Raw genomic sequence first — 12,948 nt, forward strand, 5'->3', positions numbered from 1 at the left:
CTCAGTGGAATTGGACTAGATCGGTTCAGAGGTTTCTTGCTGTGTTCACATGGATGATTTCCTTCATTCCAAACCACAGTGGTACAAGTCAGCTATGGTGGTGTGATGCCAATTGGATAACTTGTAGATAGAAAGATACCCGCCCTGTTGAAGTGTTCAACTGATGTATATTACACAATTACTATATGCCAGGTCCCATGCTGGATATCATGGGCAAATTTCAAAACAAATGGTTTCCTTATCCTCAGGGAGCTTTGGGTTTTTAAACAGAAAATGAGTTAGATACACTTGGAATGGCCTTGATTTCCAAAATTTTATTAGTGAAAGAGATGATATATTGACATGCAAAATTTTATTTTCACTTCCTGTAGTTTAACATAGATCTCTCCTTTCAGGAGAAATGCCACCAATACTGGCCAGCAGAACGATCTGCAAGATACCAGTATTTTGTTGTAGATCCCATGGCTGAGTACAACATGCCACAGTATATCCTAAGAGAATTCAAGGTCACAGATGCCAGGGTAAGTTGACGGTCTTAACCATTAGCTGAAAATTCATCCAAAATACCCTTTTTTTCTGGGAAAAACATTTGCCAAGTAGTCATACTCCCAAAGAGAGAAGAAATCACCCATTCTGGATGACTTTTTTAAAAAAAAAAAATATGTAAGAGTAACTTTTCCTCTGGCTGGCAAGCATTCTCACAAACCCAGATTTGGCTTCTATTCAAATGAAACATCTGGCAGCCCAACTTTGGGGATGCAGTGGGTGAGTGAATGTGTTGGGAAACATTTACTGATTGGTTGGCTGTGCTTACATTCACCTTCTCAGCTCATTCTCTTTGGAGGTTTTTTGATTTCTTCATTACTTGAGGCTGTAAATATGTTGTTGTTTTGCAAAGCCCTTTAGGTCATGTGGGCTTGGAGGTTAATTTGGTATGATTTTAAAACTGCAGAGCAAATGGCATTCTTTAGAAGAATCTGACAAGCTTTGCACATTCTAATTTGATTCCTGGCATGGTTTATTCCTCGGTGTGCTAATATGTCTGTCCATGAGAGCTGTGCACCCATGACCCTTGTTGGCTAATTTTCATTCTGCATTTTTTATCAAGATTGCTGGGTCCAAGGTTCATTCCTGAAGTAAGATGTTCTAGGCATAAACTTTAATATCTTAGCCTTTGGCCACTCTCAAACCATGGTTTCAAATACTTCTTAGGGGAGACTAAGTCAGTTCAAAGCCCTGCTTTTTTTTGTCACCATGGGTTGGTGGAGCAAAACTCCAGAGTAAAGCTATTTACTAGATCCATTTGTTTGTTTGTTTGTTTGTTTTTGTTTTTCCTAGAAGTCAGCTTTCTTCAAACTCACATTTGGAGATTGTCTACTAATGCCCAAAGCTAATTAGAGAGAAAGCGGTTAGGAGGGGTGGCCCTGGTAATAGATGTGTTAATCCAAACTGTCTGAAGTAATAACTACCCTAAAGGTGACAATATTCAAGGCAGCAATGTTTCTGGTCTCATTTTGAGTTGGGATGACTAACCTTAATCTTTACAAAAACAAATAGGTAAATAACAATGCCCTTTCAACGTATGTGACTAAAAATCTTAAGTGCCTTCTTCCAGTAAACTCACAAACTATTTCTGATAATGGAGACCAAGAGACAGGCTCTGTCAGTGGCAGAAACATCTTTACTACTCCCCATATTTCCAAATTTCAATAAGCAAAGGAAATAATAAGGACCTGCTCACATGTTCTCTTTTTTAAGTCTCCCTGTGATTGCATAATTTTCTTAGCTACCACAGCACTTGCTGTTTGTGCTCCTGGTGTGCTTCTAATCTCAACTTCCCAGTTTAGAAAGCAAATTGGCACTTGATACTGTACAGTTAAACAGGTCACCTTTAAATGGAATTGGGTGGTCTCTCCTCCAATAGTAAAAGTTTGTGCATGTGACCTCTTAGTGCTATTAAAAGCTACTGTGGTCAGAAATGAAATCCCCAGGACATTCAGAGGAGAACAAACCTACATTACCTAGCCTCACTTTCCAAACCTTTTCCAGGAACAGGGGAAGTAAATCGTGCTTCTATGGTAACCATTTACAAGTTGGTTATGGAGCCAAGCAGTTATTTCTGTATTCCTGTGTGTTATCACAAAGTCACTGTGTTCTTCCTCTTCTACCTCCATCCCCAGATGGACTCTAACCTGTGCCTATAGGAACCACCAAACTAGTTGAGTCACCCTCTTCTCAGTATGACTGAAGGAGAACAATTGAGCCTCTGTCACTTACACAGAATGTTGGAAACACAGCTGACTATGTCAGAAAAAAGTGTATAGAAAGGAAGAAGCCTCTTCCAATGGCATCAGTTTTCCTAGATTGGAAGCTTAGATTCTGTCTCTCCTGATAAGTCAAAGGAGAAATTTGATAGGCATGATTAGTATTCCTGCTTCTGTGAGCTGAGGGACCTTTCTGCTCCAGTGCTTCCAAAAAAAAAAAAAAAAAAAAAATCCCAAAAGAATCAGAAGTGCTTTAATATCTTTTCTTCAAACCATCATACTTCACCAGTCAGAGCAATTTCACCTAGTCACTTCAGTGAAGAAACATCTGGATTGTTTTCTTTCTGCCTTTTGGGTCATATCTGTAAAAGTATCCCATAGCCTTCTTAATTCCTGTCATCAGCCAAGAAGAGTTCTTTAAAGAAAAGGGCATTTATTTGGGAAAAAAAAATCACTTTGGTCTCCTTAAGGAATATTTCACTTCCAGCTCAACAACATAGGCACCTGCTATGTCGCTTGCCATGGTTAGAAACTATGTCTCTGAGACAGATGGGGCATCCAGGTTAACAGTATCTACCTGGTCAGTGTCAGATCCTTTAAATGTCACCAGTTGGGATTTGACAACGCAAGCAATAAGCAAGCACAGTAGATGTGAAATTATGACAACACCAAAACCTCTCTGCTCTGGATATTTCTTTTCATATTCAGAAGTTAGCAAACTCTGAAATTTGTGAAAGAGTATATTTGTTCCATTTTAGAAAGAATGTGGACTGGATGAATAATTCTGAAACCAAACTTTGGGTCTCAGAAATATTTATTAATAGAACTATTTGGCTACTATCAGAGAAGCTAGGTTTTTAAAAGAAGGCATTGTGAGTAAATAAATTTGATTTAAACATAATAGCAGCTAAGATACATACACACTTAAGTTTCCAGTTAAATGCATTACTAACTTTTTCTGCCCTTTTCATTTTGGGAAAAAATATGATTGCTCTTGTGGTCTGTGCGCTTGCTGCTCCCTCTTCTGTGGCCTGGTGTGTGGTTTTCCCTGTAAAGGACGGCCAGTCCCGAACAGTGAGGCAGTTCCAGTTCACTGACTGGCCAGAGCAAGGAGTGCCAAAGTCTGGAGAAGGATTTATTGACTTCATTGGCCAAGTCCATAAAACAAAAGAACAGTTTGGCCAAGATGGACCCATTTCAGTCCATTGCAGGTGAGTTGAGAATCGTGAATGCTAACTTTCCGTTTGTGGTTAGTGCATAATAACATTGAAAATAAGTGTTATTGCCATGAATCTGCATAGTTGAAAATTTATTCTCAGAAAACACATTGTGAAAATCAGAGGAAAATTTTTATCTCTCAAATTTACCTTTTGTAGGGAAAAAAGCAAACTGTGGTTTTCTTTGCCAGGAAGTGTTGGTATTTTCCCTAATCGTAATTTATTGTGTCAATCCATTCTTATTTGCTTTACTTTCATAGCATTGCACTGATAACTATCTTTCTCCTGTGTTTGTCTTGGAAAACCATAAATAGCTATCAAGCCTTAATGACAATACTAATTCTTGCCAGTTGATAAGTGATTCGAATGGTACCTCACTTAAAAATGCAATTTGCTTGAAAATTATTGCTACATAAGAAAATGAAGCACCTTCAACTTAATTATTTTCAACAGTTTCTAGAGCATTTTATAATTTAAGTCATTGAAGTTAATAGAAATACCAAGTAAACGATTTAGACATTCACCATAAATTTAGTGCTTTTGGAAGGTGCTATGCAAAAAAACCTGTGGTAAACAGAATTTATCTAATTTTACTTAAACTACTATATTTTAGGATGCTGGCAACTTGAAGTCTTAGTATCTAATCTTTTTTTTATGGTCCTGGAGGAGTTTATCAGGTTTATTTATTTTTGGTACCAGGAGTTGAACCCAGGGGTACTTAACCACTCAGCCACATCCCCAGCCTGTTTTTATTTTATTTTATTTTTATTTTTATTTTTTTGAAACAAGTTCTTGCTAAGTACCTGAAGCCCACTTTGAACTTGTGAGTCTCCTACTTCAGCCTCCCAAGCCACTGAGATTATCAGGTTTGTTTTGCTTCGGTGTTTGAAAGAAGGAAAAAAAAATCTCGTTCTTGGTGACATTGGAGGCAGAATCTCAAAAGAGTACAAATATTAGTCTGGGTTCTCAAGATATGTGTTCTCATCCTAATTCTACTCTTATGTAGCTCTGTGACTTTAAATGTCTCAAATGACCTCTAAGAGCCTTTCTAGCACCCCTGTCTTCTCAGGTCTATTCTAAGAGAAAGAGATCTTACTTTTATGCATTTGCTTTATGCTGAGTTATCAAAAGCCCTTTGCTCTCTACAAAGCAAAGAGCATGTAGAATGTGACAGATAGACTCAAATATTCAAAGTGGATGTTGTATACCTGACTTGAAATACTTGACACTAGAAATTTTGCACATAATTTGCCCAAATGCAAATTCAAACTTTTTCAATGTGATCTATGAGGAAAAGAATGTTTAACTTAATACACATTTTAGCTGTGGACATTCTCACAGGTACATAAGAGTATGTGTCTGTTTCTTCTCATTGCTTTTATCATCACACAAGGATTTAAGCACTTAGTGTAAATACTGTGGCATGCTCTTCACACACCTTAAATACATATATTTTGAAGACTTCTTGATATCTGCTGTTATCTGGGAATGGCCTGAAAATACCACTTCTCTAATTTATAGCCTATTAAAGTAACATGATAAAGTCAATAACTTTAGAAGTTATAAGGTCAGTGCCTTTCTTGAAAATACTTTATAGAAAGCCAGAAACACTGTATTTTTGTTACAATGGAGCAATTCAATCAACATAAGATAGACTCTGGTGTACCTGGACCATTCAACAAAAAAATTATAGGTCACACTCTCTCAGGACTAAAGCTTTCAAGGTTCAAAGGGACCTTCAAGGTCATCTTCTCTGTCTTAGCAGAAGCCTTGGCTGCTGCTGGACATCCTCAGTTGCTGTTTAAAGACTGCATATGGATTTTAAAGCCTCACTTAACATTTTCGTGTAGAAACTGCAGTTTATAATGGGACACACTATTTATATATGCCCATCAGCTACATCCCCTGGTAAATGAATCCATCCGTTTTCTCCAGCCTTTGCCCAAGCTTTACACGTGCCATTTCATCAGGATCCAAAAATGTAGGGATTTTTGAGATTATTCACTATTTTCCTCATTACCTAAACCTCCAGATGCCTTTCTACTTCTTAAGTGCACAAGAGCTATGAATTCAGTTTTCATTGTTGCTGCTGTGAAGATTCTGGAATTATCTGGAAATAGTAAAGACAACAGAGTAACTCAAAACCCTGGGGTTTCAGCTGCTGATCACCTTAAAATAGTAAAAGCTTTGTTTTACATGAAAGTCCCCTTTGAGAATCTGTTGAACATTATGAGTTCCATGGAACAAATGTCATTTCCCTAGCACATACATACAGGGTATTCATAAACCCTCCCTGAAGACTAAGTGAAAAATCCTCTCGGATGGGGTCGGGGGACTGCTATAGAATCTCTAAGCCAATGTCAAATTTAAGAGGTGATAGGGCACCCTGCAGACTTTGACTACAAAGTGAATGAGGCACTAGAAAAGTTGAAGGTGCCCAGTTTGCTTCATCATCTTCTGAATTATTTCATCCTCTGAAAATATTCTTATAAGAAAGGTCTAGAGTGTCAGGATCTGCATGAATACCATAAAGGTATTTTTTTTACCCCCCTTTTAAAAACCCTTTCTCTTATCAACATTTATTTTGCAATGTTTGTTTTCTTGGTCCTTCTAAAATGGCATGTAACCCCAGTTGAAAAGTCATTTGAAAGACAATCTCATGTGTTATCACAACACACCATCCCAAGAGCAATCCCTTAGTGAACTCAATTCCACATTTTCCCGAACAAAGCTGTGGAGAAACCTGAAATGGAGAAGAATGTCCTCCCCCAAGCAAAAGCAGCTGAGAGTATGAGCATTTCAAGTAGGAATCTTGCTTTTGTTTTTCTGGCAGCGCGGGCGTTGGAAGAACTGGTGTCTTCATAACTCTGAGCATTGTTTTGGAAAGAATGAGATATGAAGGCGTTGTAGATATCTTCCAGACCGTCAAAATGTTAAGAACACAACGGCCAGCCATGGTACAGACAGAGGTAAGGAAAATCTTCATGAGTTTGTCACATCTCAAAAGCTTGTGTTTCACTAGGTAGGATCTCCCAGAGTCCAGGCACAAAAGATTATGGAAAAAGCATCAAATGTTTAATGTTGTTGAACTTCATTTGCCCCTCTTTAAATGGAGTGAAAATATTCATATCTTAGTGTCAGAGAGATTTATGAGAGTCTGCATTCGGCTAAACTAGTTTAAATTGTCAACATTTAACACCCACAAAATAGCAATTAATTATATACAATATTAATGATTAATACTTACCTATTTATTATATAAATATATTGTATGGTACATAATATGCCCTCTCAGCCCATTTTACTTCAGCTGCTCTGTATTTCTTAAATATTGGAATCCTGATACACTGAGAGAAATTAGACCCCTATTTCCAATAATTGATATGGAAATTTCTCAGAAAAATGAGAGATCATGATTAAGCCAATCTGGCCTAATGACCATTTATTTCTAAGGATTACATGAATGAAAGTGTATATTCCTCAAGTGGCCATGAAATTATGCAAATTTACTTATGTGTTCTTAAATGCATCATTCACAATATCTTCCAGACTTTGATTTCAAAATAGTGCAAGCATTTGGTTTGCAGTACTCAAAACATTATGTCGGCCTGACAAACTTAATGGGTGTTGGGGGTGACAGAGGGAAATTGGACATTTAAAGAGCCTTAACACTTAGCCAAACAACTTACTGTGACAAGATAGGAAAGCAAACTCCATTTATTTTGCATTACCATTTTTATTGTAGAAAAATGCACATTTAAGCAAAATAGAAACTATCTACTTTCAGCCCCATTGGCTACCGAAAATAAGTTTCTTTTATGGGGAAGAAAATCCTACTTTCTCTCATCCCTATAGTCATCTATAAATTGTAATTTTTCCATCTCTCCAACAATCCTCCAATTTATTCCTGTATGACAGCATTCCGCCTTGTCTGTAAAAGGGCATGTTTCATTCTGTTTTATTTTAGTGTGGGGCCTCTCTCACTTGCAATCACACAGAATTAGGCCAAACTGCCCACATAGTTTCTGTTGTGGGCAGCCAGTCTTGTGATACCATTTTCAGGGGTGAAAAGCTTGGAAGTCCAGTGCCCTATGTAAGTGACTTGTGAGCCTGGTATTCCATCTAGTTTGTGGCTGCCTCTGTCACTTACACATGAATGTCAGAAGTGATGGTGAGTGACTCAGATTGTGCAGGGTCTAGTGTCCAATCAGAGTTTAAACTCAGTTGGCAGTAGGAACTATAAATCCGCATTTCCTTCAAGGCCATTTGTATTTCTATCAGCCTCTCTCATCTGATACACTGAGAATTAGTTACCACAAATCAGGGATCATTGTAAAAGATGACTGTGGTGTGTAGGACCTGTAGGTTCGGTTGATGGTAGTTGTTAATACTTGGAAAATGGTTCATACTTGTCTGGAAGGTAATATTCACTGGAGTTATCACTACTTGGCATTAGGAGACTTTTAGTCAAATTGATTGGTAAAGTTAATAAACACCCCATGTGATTAATTACTCTTTGCTCACTATCACTGACTAGCCATTGGATCGAACTGATTAAAGAAAGTAGTGATTTTGTTTCCAGTTTGTTTTCCAATACAGCTTTTCATTTTCCTCTTCTTTCCCCATGCCCTGTCTCCTGCAGGATCAGTACCAGTTTTGCTACCGAGCCGCACTAGAGTACCTGGGCAGCTTTGATCACTATGCAACGTAGAAACCCCTGACCCTTTCAGGATTTTTACTACAGGCCCTTCGCTATCCATGGAGTCTCTTCTGAGCCATACAGGGCACTTGAGAAGTCCTTCTTAACTTCTAGCTAACAACCACTTAGTGGGACTATTATACACAAAACAAATTAAAAACAAACTATTCCAGGTGGACCAAGAATTCACAGTTTAATAATCTAACCCGAAAAATAATAAACGAGAATCCTGACTCATGAGGCATCTGAAGGATTTTATTTACAGATACCTCAAGGATTCAAAATAAAGGGAAGAAGAAATCACAGCAAAGAACCACCATCTCGTTCAGATTGCTTGATAGGTACAGAGCGAAATTGCCAGAGTGCTACGGTTCAGCGTGAGATGTTTGCTGGCGTGGCTTCTCACGATTTAGATGGACTCTGCTTCGACATCACCCCTTCCCACCATGCCACTCGTAACAGCATCTTAGGGGTGAGGGTGGGGATGTTTAAAAAGAAAGTCCTTGATTTAGTTTTTTAGTATTGTAAAGATACTGCTGACCTGTGCTTCATTTCTAACTGTGTAAACTTTTTTTTAACAAAATGTATCATTCGATAAAGTGAATTTTAAAAAAGTTACATAACTCCTCATTTTTTTATTTCCAAATTGTAGGTTTTTTTAAGCTGTCAAACTGTTATCTGTGATATCTTGCTGTAGAAATATCAAATAAGTTGGAAATTTGCACATTTTTGTGCAATACTCTTAATCTACAGTATCCATCTCATCAGATATTACTTTCACACTTCAATTTTGATTGATAAGAAAGTACCCATTCTCTTCAAATGATCAAAGAGAATCTTGTTTTGTTTTTGGAATCAACAGGGAAGCGCAAAGTATAAAGTTGCTGCTAACGTATATACATATATATCCATATTTTAGAAGGGTGTCTATGTATATATAGACAGTGTGTCCACACAAAGATTTAGCTATCATTCAGTTCTTCCGCAATTTAGTTTTCTTAAGGGTAGAGCTATGGTAACATCTTCTTCAGTTTGTCCCTAATTTTACAACATTGGTGTTTCTTAATATCACAAAACTTCAATTTTTTTTTTTAAAGGGAAACGAGGAATGCACATCAGTGATTGTCAAACCTCACCCCCTAATTTTCCCCCACCCACCCAATCATATTCACAGGTACCATTTCGTTAGCCAGGCTTCCAACCAAGTTCGATATTTCTAACACTCTAGTGCAATAAAAAATTATTCAATATCTAAGAGGTGTGCATGTGGGAAAGGTCAGTGCATATCCCTTTAGAGGGGAGAATGTTGTAATATATCAGCTATCAAGTTGTTTAAAAAAAAGTGTATTCAATCGTATATTGTCTATAGTATGTGCTATGAAATTTGCATTTATGATATGTAACAGGGGCAAAGCCAAACTCATGTTACTCTGTTCAGTCAGAAACATTTTGTGGTGTACAGCATTCCTGGGAAGTGCTGTACTTTGTTTTGTTTTGGTTTTAGTTTTGCATTTAGAGTGCCTTATAATTGATGCCTATTTTAATAGCATTTCTTTTTAGCTTTTGGTTCATATTTCCATTAGTTGTTCATATCTGTTACTCTTTCAATTAAAGCATTATCTGTTTACCACATGTACAAAAACTCTTTGAATAATATGCATTCCTAGTTTTCAACCAAGTCGGGGATGTTAGTGATTGTACCAGCCCAAAGCACTTGGATAATCAGGGCCCTTCCGTCCGTAATTGTCAACATCAGGAAAAGCTACTTGTTTTATTTATAATCCCTTCCAAATCTGTTCTGGAACATGCAGTAGCTGCAGCCAACTTATTTTAGCAACACACATCATTGGCAACTTTGGGATATATTTGATATTCCATTAGGATTTTTCTGAAAGGGGAAATTAATATATATCTCCCCCAAATCTTCCAACTTCATTTCTATAGGAAGCCATGGATGGCGGCATGAGTTTGCCACATCACCTGACATGATTTTTAAGAACCCTCAAAAAAAAAATCCTAAGAACTCTAAAAGTTTTGATATCAGTATAATATTTTTTGTTTAATTTTAACTTCATGGATATTCTGCATGGAAGGATATTTGTTTTCACATTTATTTCCCATTGCTAGCAGAATGAAATCCAAGAGACCAAACACTTGCAAGCATCATATTTGAGCACTTTTGTAAAAAATAAAAAAAATAAAAAAAAAAAAAAAGAGAAAATATATATAATACTAAAAAAAAAAAAAAAAAAAAAAGTATCTAGAAGGCTACCTCAGAATGAGACTCTCTAACCTACATCAGAACCAGAAAAGAATGTGCACTATGTGGGTCTGTTGTTGTTTTCTTTTAGTTTGTATCTTTTGAAGATTTATCCAAGTGCCAGATTACTCAGTGCTGTAATTTTCTTTTAATGAAACAAAGGGGGTCAGACAGACATTGCATCATCCAGACACGTCATGTCGGACATGTAGAATCTGATGGAGTATCACACACCAGAACCATTGGCCAGTGAGCAGTTTGTCTCCTTGAAACAAACACTGCCCATGTGGCAAAGGGAAAAGCGACAATAACCACAGGGAGAAAATGAATGGGATGCATACCATAGACGAAGGAGGTGGAGACTATTCCAGAAATCTTACTGTTCAGGAGCTGTTCCTAGAACTAACTCCCTTACTGTCATTGATGTGCATTCCACTCTGTACTTTTCTGTACGACCATTCAAGTTTTAATTTCCCAGGTAAACATCTTTATCTGCCATTACCATAAACTTTCAAGTTTTCAATTATTTTCATCATCATAACCAGTACGGTGCTATTATTTACCTATGTACGTGTAGTTATGTATAATTTTGTAATTAGTTACAATGGTAAAAAAATCAAAATATATAAAAAGTGATTTGTACAGAACTTTATTTTAGCTCTTTTTTAAAAATGATTTGCATGGTTAGACAACGGTGAGGACAGCCAGGGGAGGGAAGGGCCTCTAGGGAACTTTGCACTTTCTATACCTTTGTACTATGCACTGCCCTATTGATTCTACACCCAATAATGTTATTACTTGAACCCATCTGTAAGAAACTGCTTCAAAAATTCATTTATGTGTATGTAAATAACACAACATAAAAAGGGAAAGAAAAAATCTGCAATAAAACAGATTTTTTTCTTTCTTGTTTATGTTTGGTTTTGCTTTGTTTTAGCCCCTTCTTTTCTTTTTAATTCCCTTTTCATTTTCCTTTTTGGGTTTTGGTTTTCCTTTGGGTTTATGGGTGCCCTGATACTCCAGCAGAGATCAGAAGGCTACAGATCCATCCTATCCATCCGTTACGTGGCTTTGCCATCCAAGCTTGGAGTGTCTTTACAAAGATAATAACAGTTGTGTTCTTTGCTCTCGTTTTGGATGCATAGACTGAGAACTTAAAAAATAACTTGTAAAATGGCTTGTTAAAAAAATACAATTACCTCTAATTAGTAGTACGCGTAAATGTTTTACAGAATGAAAGGCGTGCTTTTTATTTTCTTACTTCGTTACATTGGTGGCGAAAGAAGTCTGTATGAAATCAGTTCTTTGCTGACACAAGTTCCATTTGTTACAAATGAATTCTAATAAAAATGTCAGTGTTATGCAGCCCCGGCCTTTGCTTTTGTCCACTCAAGTGCATTGGTTGTGAATTGGCTATATGTTCCCATTCTGGTCATCTAGTGATCTTCTGTTTACCAAGAGCCTACTATTTATAAGTGCCTACCTTGACATAAGAACTTTCCATTGATAAGTCAACAGGCTCTGAATTTGCCCAAGTTCACACAGCAAAAAAAGGGATCATAGATAATGCTTGACTCTGTGGAAGATGACTACGATATAAAGTGCATTACAATATATGTGAGCATGATTACCTTGAAATGGTAGATGGCTCTCGTGCACATAAAAACAGATCCATGGAGTTACTTTTTAAAAAAATCTTCGTGAACATGGATTATTAACTCATTCAGTATTATCGAATACCGAAAATAGATCAGAACTGCTCTAGGTATTGGGCAAGTAGCTCTGAACAAATACAACATTGCTATTGTTTACATAGAAATTACAGTCTGCTGAGAGAAAATAACACAGTAACAAAGTTATACTCAACTGATGTCAAGGAAAATAGGGAATCCATGAAGATAGCACTTTTAAGTTTGTGACAGAAAGTCTGACTCCAGGAAAATAAAAGCATTTATTGGTTCATACTAAAAGAATAGACATACACAATCTTTAGGCACAACTGGATTCAGGGCTTAGGTCATATCTTAAAACCTGACATCTTTCACCATCTTCCTGCCTGATTCCTATTTTCTTAATGTGAATTTTTAGCTTCTCTTTGTGGTTCCTGGAAGCTTCAGGACCAGAGTACTACAAGCCAAGCAAGTGGAAGAGTTCACTTCCCTGACAGCAAAAACAAAAGTTCTGGAATGGATTTTTAAGTGGCTTTCACCTTGCCAAACAGCAATAAATATTCTAAGACATACAAGCTGCTGTTCATCGAGTTCATAAATTAAGGAAAGGCAAACTACTGGTATGTCTGTTAATGCAATCAACAACATCAAGAAAACTAGTTGTCATGGAAATGACAGAATGATACAATCCTGTTATTTAAACCTTATTTTGGAAATTCTGATGCTGAATATATAATTAGACTCTTCATCTCTTTCTGCCTAATCTTTAGTTTGATAGATTTGATTGTGTAGCACACAATCCTTATCCAAAAAAAAAGAACAAAATTTACAGAACATT

At 36.9% G+C, this 12,948-nt stretch overlaps 1 protein-coding gene across 1 annotated transcript in view; it reads left to right on the forward strand.

Annotated features, from left to right (window-relative positions):
• The window catches only part of Ptprd (protein tyrosine phosphatase receptor type D), a 382,192-nt gene extending 371,749 nt beyond the window's left edge, over positions 1-10,443 (forward strand). The window contains exons 30-33 of the mRNA XM_076845982.2: positions 396-521; positions 3,321-3,475; positions 6,315-6,450; positions 8,124-10,443. Of these exons, the coding sequence (XP_076702097.1) occupies positions 396-521; positions 3,321-3,475; positions 6,315-6,450; positions 8,124-8,192 (486 nt within the window). The 3' untranslated portion in view covers positions 8,193-10,443. The remainder of the gene's footprint in view (positions 1-395; positions 522-3,320; positions 3,476-6,314; positions 6,451-8,123) is intronic.
• Positions 10,444-12,948: the final 2,505 nt, after the last annotated feature.

The sequence above is a fragment of the Callospermophilus lateralis genome, chromosome 2 (genome assembly GCF_048772815.1).
Source record: "Callospermophilus lateralis isolate mCalLat2 chromosome 2, mCalLat2.hap1, whole genome shotgun sequence".
Lineage (NCBI taxonomy): Eukaryota > Metazoa > Chordata > Mammalia > Rodentia > Sciuridae > Callospermophilus > Callospermophilus lateralis.